General features: G+C 45.8%; 1 protein-coding gene across 3 annotated transcripts; it reads right to left on the reverse strand.

Annotated features, from left to right (window-relative positions):
• Positions 1 to 1,260: 1,260 nt before the first annotated feature.
• Positions 1,261 to 5,250, reverse strand: LOC112288813 (uncharacterized). Of its 3 annotated transcripts, none has more exons than XR_002971697.3 (3): positions 4,975 to 5,250; positions 2,552 to 3,359; positions 1,261 to 1,586 (listed from the first exon to the last, which is right to left on the reverse strand). XR_002971697.3 is itself a non-coding variant. In XM_024533413.3 (2 exons), the coding sequence occupies exons 1-2, from the start codon at positions 5,248 to 5,250 to the stop codon at positions 2,880 to 2,882; spliced, it is 756 nt and encodes a 251-aa protein (XP_024389181.1). In that variant the 3' UTR covers positions 2,066 to 2,879. The 3 variants fall into 3 exon arrangements, 1 of the variants encoding a protein (XP_024389181.1); XR_016505445.1 differs by having other exon boundaries at positions 1,261 to 1,668; XM_024533413.3 differs by lacking the exon at positions 1,261 to 1,586 and having other exon boundaries at positions 2,066 to 3,359.
• Positions 5,251 to 7,941: the final 2,691 nt, after the last annotated feature.

The following is a 7,941-nucleotide window of genomic DNA, read 5'->3' on the forward strand; positions in this document are numbered from 1 at the left end:
AAGCAAAGTGTGAAACAGGATGTCTGATCAAATATCTTCTCAATGATTCTCTTTGCTTTATCTCCAACGTCACTTTCTCGTCACGAGATTTGCTTCGGACTGTGAAATGCATAAGAATTTTCAATTTTCTTTTTTCACTGTGGGTGGTATATGGTATGATGAGCCATAACAAAGTAAACTTGAAGAGACATTCCTGAGGCGAATGTGACGTACAGGTACATGATCAGCTGGAACAAAGCAGAGCAGCGAGGAACTAGTCTAGATCATTTATGTAATGCTGGTACTGATTGTACCTCTTTACAGCCTTGAAAAAACAGTTTTCTGAGTGCCCTGCACCTGCTTCGGCTTGGAATTCGGGCTCGTTCCTGGCGTACCCGGCAAACCCAGGAGACACATCCCTGGGACTCCGGGAGCATACATGACATGTCAATAGACATGGCGATGAATTATGAAAGATTTCGTCGCGGTAGAAAACAACAATCCTTGCCCTTGCTCATGAACATGACTGATTATGTGTGCTCTAAGCATCTTTGTGCGTACATCGGTGAGTACTCACAGTAATGAAAAGTGCTCGAATCCTTTCTCTGAAAATATAATGTACCGTCAGAGCCGTGTCCTGGAATACGTGTACCTTGTGTCAAGAACTGGGCAAAGTTCTAGAAGGGAGACTGATTCTCACCTTACGCGCCAAGTTCTTACGTTGTACATCATTACCAGATCTAATCTGGTTCATTTCATCCAAGCACGTAATTACCGTTCGTGCGTTAAGCGAAATGACCCGATCAATCAGACTGCAGGGTTCACATTTTGCTCCACACTGAATTGGTGTGTACCAATAAAGGAATTGACAACTGCTAATGTACAAACTATCCCTCTTGAGCACTAAGCCTCGTGTGGATTGAAGCTTGATATGTAAGATGTTATGATGCCCCTTTCAGTACTGAGGATTGATTTATTGATCAGTCGTGGAAGACGGTCCTCAAAATCCGTGGAAGCGGCATCTCGTAATCTAACGAGTTTGGTCTAAAAGCTGATAAGTTCCACAACATTGATCAACAGAGTGTGTGGCCTTTCACTTGAGAAGCAACACCAGGATCACTCATATAACTCCTCCGAGTTCAGCGTGGACTAAAGCTCGTACGATTCACAGGTGAGGTTTCCAATGCTGGAGCTGAGCAGCATCTAACATCCACACTGTGATATCTAGTATTGTAAAAGCAGAAAATTTTGAAGTAAATATAAACCTTTTACTGCACCATCTTTATTGCTGCCAAAATTTTTATTTAATAGCAGACTTATATCCATGTAGTTGACTCCATCTCTGTTGCAACCACCAGATTGGCAAAGTGCTACCACTTCATAGTTTGTGAGCAAGTCCACAAGAAACGGGTTCTTACCGCGTGTATATGTGTATATACATATATATATATATAGTTGCTGTCCTAGCTAGATATTACTAAAAAAACATTATCTCTCACAATCAGATCGACTGTACCGTCATTTGTACATTGTTCTCAAAAGACCTAGCAAAGCCACCCTGCACCTCCTTGCATTGGTCCGTATGTGTACTTGTGCAAACATAAACGCTGTACACGCAGAGAGCATGATATTTAGTCACACTTCGAAATGTCCACTAGTCCGCAGCAGAATAAATACTGAATCTAGATCCTGGCAGAAATTCAACACATGTTTCTGGAAATTATGAGAAATCGAATGCCCTCAAGCGCAGAAACCAAGGTTGAATCTAAGTGCCCCTTAAATTTCATTATAAAATACTCGGAAAACCCTACAATAACGTATGAAACTGTTATCTGAAAATGAAAATCCAACAAAATATGGGATCCACAAATATTTCACTCGCAACTAAAAGCAATGTTTACGATTCCATTCGATGGTTTTGTTGGTAGGTGTTCAACACACTAACACATTGACAAAAAGAAGACAGCAATGGGTTTCTAACCAAGCGAATTGTTGAAACGTCCCAGAACCACAAAGATGATTAGCAGAAGACCATCAAATTGTGCACTGTTTGGATGAACCAACCTAACTCTAAGATTAAAAGTAGTGTTGGGAAAACAAGCAGCGAAGTATCCAACAGGCACCCACCGACATATCGTATTTTTATTTTTTTTCCTTCTTCTGATCTAGTAAATTTCCTCATGGAAACTTAAAAGAACTATTATCTAAGAAGATAAAATCCATAGTGCTGGCAGGTCACACTCGCCTGCCAGTAGTCACTCACGCGTGACTCCTAGTGACTACCGTGTAACTTGTGGATCGATCGACGATCACTGAGTCAGGTGGATCTTTCACTCCGTTTACCCTCTACTGTGATCTACAAGGAATATTTCCTTCCCTCAGTACCTCTATCTGATTCTCACCAGGTGGAATGAATTCTACCTCGTGCATGCAACTAGACGTAGCTACTACGGGTGCCTCTCGTAAACCTGCACTGGTAAATCTACCAACCTACTTTTTTATGATGCTTTTGGATGGACTAACTGGATAATGCTGCACTAAGGTTCTCACATTTTTCTGCGGCTGGTCATACCTGGATTAAAACCTTCTGATCCATGCTCGCTGTTGCACCATGTAATCGACTGAAAAAGGTCACATGTTAAGTATCCATTACTTCAGCGCCTACTTCCAGTCGATCCCTCGTACCAAAGATTGCGCTGCTGCACTGGACACTTCATATTTCCCAAAATGAAGTTTCTCATGTAACCTGATAAACAACTAAGGCCGATTGTGCTGAGGAGTTAATGCAACTAGTAGTACCGAATGGAATCTTGACTTCGTTTTCCGGGGATGAGCCTGGAATGGATGCGGGTGAAAATGCATCCAGACAGGTTTTGCAAATTAGCTTGCAATTTTTGGATCTATTTTCGTCGAAGGAGTGAAGCGAGAGCTTGAAGCTCGCCTTCATGATCAGTCTGCTCCATGTTCTCGCCGCTCCCGCGCGCCTTATGTAGATTGCTGAGCAGGCTGTGTTGATTTTCAGGCATTGGTTCGAGGCTGCTGGACCCCATTCCCAAGTCAGCGTAATGCTGCATTCCGAGGAAGCTGTTACCTTCTTCTTTGACTCGAGAGTTATAGGAACCCGGGCCATGAGATCCCGACCCGCTCGGCATCGACATGGAGATGTCGGAGGGCGACATCTGGGCGTGTTCTTGTTGCTGCATATACGCCGACGAGGGTACTACATGTCCAGGAGAAATGGTGCCGATCTGCTCGTGTTGTTGCAAGTGATGATGGTGCTGGTGATGTTGCTGTTGGTGCTGGTGAATTTGGTGTGCCACCGCTTGTCTGTTGACGAGTTGAGCTTGCACCATCGCTAGCTCCGCTTGTAAACTTGCTACCTGCACGCGTGGCAAACTTCATCGAATCAATACTCACGAACTAGCATTATATATGTTAGCTTACATTCAGATCGCTGCTTGGACAGGACCTGTTTCTCGACCTCGAGAAGCAAAGTTCCAACACCATTTTAGAAGGCTCACTATTAGGCTGTGGACTTGTTGATCAACATGCACTAAGTGAACTGTTCCGAACTAATCCACTACCAAAAACTACCCTAGGAGGTCGCTGACAAAAGAATGCATATCTACAAATAAAATCTTCGTTGATGAGTTGTGATAGTGCAAACAACCCCGGTCTGCCGCAGATTTGAAACTTGAGAAAGAGTACACCTACCAGTGGATTCCCCAAAATCCAACTTCATCCAGGGTTCACAGGATTATATTGTTAGGACCGTACACCCATGCAGATCTATACGAATTGTAGAACTGAAATCAGATTCGTAGTCAGTATCTTATAGTTCTATACGTTCCTGGGTCAGCGTCTGAAACGTCATGGACATATCCCACGAGTCAATCTAGACCTGAAAACGAGTATCAGGAGTGGTATGGCCCCACCTGAACGGCTTTCAGATCAAACAGTCTTTTGAGCAATATTTAAAAAAGATGCTCTAATTGACGTTGAAACGCTGCAAGAGCATTGCTTTGTCGAGCAACAGCAATGCTGCCGCTTTTAAGTCTAGAGGCGTTTTATGAGACTCGTTAGAGCCGACCTCTCCACTGGCTTCTGAACATAAGGAATGACTCCAGGAAAATAACCCAAGGACGGCACTTCTATCAATAAGCACAAAAAAAAGACACCAGTGTGATTTCGGTTATCCACTTCAATGAAAACCGAAACCTAAGGCAAATCTTTCTCAATGAGGGTCTGTAGCACAGAAAATGCTACACAAATTGTAAGCGGAAGTTTCAGGTAGGCAACTAACAGCAACATGATTCATCATGGAAAACGTACTCAAGGTATCAATATTGTTCAAATGCTTTTCGCGCTATCTGCTCAAAGAAGACGATTTAGAAAAGGCTGCTAGAGCAGTTTCGACCAAAAAAATAAATACCAAAGACTGAAGAGAAGCCCCAACCTCAATAAGTGTCCGGCATACTTCTAGTCACCAACATGAGGATGGTTTCAAGAAATATGGGAAGTTATTAAGCATTACGGAGAAGACTGTTTTACTTCAAAGGTGCCAAATTCTCCGCAAGTTTCATCGCAAATTTAGGCGAGAGACGTCTCATGGAACCTACATCGTTTGAGTAACCGATAGTCGACTGCATGAGGTCAGCTTTGAGCGACTGCCTCCGACGATTAAAAAGAGGTTTGGCGTTGAAAGTTACGTGGTTCATTATCACTAATCGTGTCTAGGTAGCTCATACACATGCATCCAAAGTAATCTCCCAAACACTCTGCGTGTCCAGTGACATTAGACCGAAATCACAACCGCTCGATTCTAAATCGTGGGGCCCTGGCAGTTCCCTCTTTCGACCAAGAAGCGATGCCGCGTCTTAGAAGCCCACAGTGTCGACGTCTTTCACGACAGCACACCTCCGACTAGGCCCCAACGCGGCGCCAATATTTTGAAACACAATAAACCGGACTAAGATTATGGGCGCAATCATAAACCTGTTGTTGAAGGGCGAAGATGGTGGCCACACAACCGTAAACGGGATCCGAGAGACGGGCTTGGGCCTCGTAACTGATAGTGAGTACTGCATCGCACCGCCTTGACACTGGGATGTGTAGCAAGAGCTTCGCTACATTGCTGGCACCGAAAATTTTGTGAACAGCTGCAAACCTGGCTGCACCTTGCTCCGCTCCGAAGTAGGGAGCGAAGATGCAACCACGAACGCATTTCCTTCTCAAAAATTTGCAAGCCCCGCATGGGGCACCACTGCTCATGGGGGTAGCGTGCCCGCCGGATCCTTCTCTCTGCGTTGTTGAACCCTGGCCCAAGGAGGATCGCGACCTAGCTGAGTCCCTTGCCGCCGATTCTAAATCGCTCAACCCCACACGCTGGTGTTTCTCTTCCACCGTCCTCTTCGTGCGGCCTGCACTGCCTGCTTGAGATTCTCGTCTGCCTGCACCCCAGTTTCCCAACTGATCACTATCTCTCAACCAGCCTCCTTGTTCTCTAAGTGATGGTTCCTGCAATTCTAGCTCCCCATGAGGCGAACCGGCCCAGCCCTCTTCGACCTCCCTCTGATCCAATTGCTGTTGTCCACCCTCCTGGCTTATCCCACCGGTTGCGAATTCCTCGTCTCTACCCGCTGACTGCTCCTTCGGCCGCCTCCCCCTGTCGACCAGCTCGTCAGTTCTCAGGGACCAACTCGGTCTCCACGATCCCTCTCCTCCTGGGGACGCCAGCGTGATTCCTCTCCTTCTCTTTCAAACTCTGAATCCGCACGCATGAAGCTGTTACCGACTGAACGACCTGGGGATCATACCACCGATGAATTGTACCCCCGAAGAAGCCGGCTTGCTAGGGAAGGAATCACTCGGCAGTAGTAGAAACGATGAGGATGGGGATGGTTTATGGCCTTGATGCCAAGCCTATTGTTGTGACTCATAGTATCATTGAGGTGGAAAGGTCTGAAAGTGAATCATCTGGTCATGGCTGATCGCTGGTTACTAGAGGGGTGTAGGAACGGTTCTGGAGGGGAGTAGTTAGGCGAGAGGAACTCAAGTGGAAGCCAATGCAATAATTGGAGTGTCCAGAGATAATCCAAACTGTGTCGTTACAGCTACAGAAACCCACCTCACCTGTGAAGGCCACGGCCAATAACGTCACCAACCTTATTCACAAACAAATAAGGCACTCTATTTACATAACATTCTTATCTGTCGTGCTTGAACAACTTCTGATGAAAACCCTCCCACATGGTAACCTGGTAGGAATTGATAGCATTTAAATAATGTTAGGCATGAGATGCTAGGCACAACATGAACGCAATGACATTGATTCAGTCTTCCAATGTTCGTGCGCTAGCTATTTGATGACCAGTCAATGGTTACACTGGCATGTAGGGTCAGAAGTCAAGTATCCTAAAACAAGTGTTTCCAATAGTGCAGCATGCTTGGAGTGTGAGATGGAGCTTCACGCTTAGTTACGTATGATCGCTACCGCTTTTTTATGATCGTGATGAGACTAAGAAGATATTAAGCTGCTAACCACGACGAGATACTGCCTAAGTTCACGTAATTAAATTAGCATTAGAAGGCCTCCACTGGTTGTCATAAACCCGAATTGTAGACTTGGCCTGTTGGAAACGCATAAAATCGTTTGATACGTCTCGGAGACATGTGTGTGTGATGGCACTAAGAATTCGCTTTCAATGAATCAAAGACGAATGGTGCGCCAGCGGCAAGTAGATACAAATCTCACCGACTCAAGCACATGTTTCGGCCACTTCACGTACAAGTCCTGAGCAGCAGCATATTCACATGCAATCCTTCTGAACTCCAATAAGACTCCAACTCCGCTCTCACTAACACCAACACAAAATCCTCGTCCTACGCTCGACGGGAACCTTGAAGGAACCTCATTCCTCGATGACTACCAAAAAAATCTCCTACAATTACTGAGAAAACAAGCCCTGGAAGCGGATATCCAAACACCGAACCAACGATGACATAGCGCCGCGGGTCTTCTCGAACAACCACTAATTAAACGAAACTGATACGGGGTCGATTCGTAGAGGCAAACTTGGTGATGAAGATACCACCAACATGCGCGCACGCACCCACCCAGTTATAAATAAATAAAAACAAACAAACAAATAAAAAAAACTCCGCATCTACGTCCACACTCTACTCTCATCCGCACACTGCATGACCTGCAAGCAAATTCCACCGTTGCTCGAAAACTCCCCTGCTCATCACCTGCAGGCCACGCCGCGCATCGATCCACCCCAAATTGTGCCAACACACTGTGCCCCCCAACAGTGTAAGAACCCCCGTAGCCCAACAGAGGTGAAAAAGGAACCAAAGGGCGCAGTGAGTAAGTGAGTGAGTGAGTCGGAAGAAGCACTCCAGCCAAAGCCAAGCAAAGTTAAGCAAAGCAAAAGAGGGGACTGGGCTCGAGGTGGGCCCCGCGAGAAGAGAGGCTACTTGCTTGCTTGCGGCGGGGTCGTGACGAGACGCGCCATCGCGAGCGACTCCCTCGCGCGACCCGACCCTGGCGCGGCCACGCCGGGCGACCTGCGGTCGGCCGCAGGCGCGTCGACCCGACTGCACCCGTAACTGCAGCCTGGGCTCGGCATCGGGCTGTACTCTGGGTCATAGCGGATAGCGAGGCGTAGAATACGGGGTCTCTCAGCCTTTTCAATGTTCCCGCGGGTAGGTTTGCAGTTGGGAGGGTGGTTTCTAACGCCCTCAAACCTACAAATTATATGACTGTATATATATATATATATATTTATATATTTATATAAATATATGTTTATATATTTATATAAATATATGTTTATATATTTATATAAATATATGTTTATATATTTATATATGCATGTATTTATGTTATTTTGTTTTCTACCCTTTGCTATATCTCCCCATCTGCAGAGCCCCCATCCAGCACTAGCAGCATCCTGCACA

Source organism: Physcomitrium patens, chromosome 11, assembly GCF_059467195.1.
Source record: "Physcomitrium patens ecotype Gransden chromosome 11, ASM5946719v1, whole genome shotgun sequence".
NCBI classification, from domain to species: domain Eukaryota; kingdom Viridiplantae; phylum Streptophyta; class Bryopsida; order Funariales; family Funariaceae; genus Physcomitrium; species Physcomitrium patens.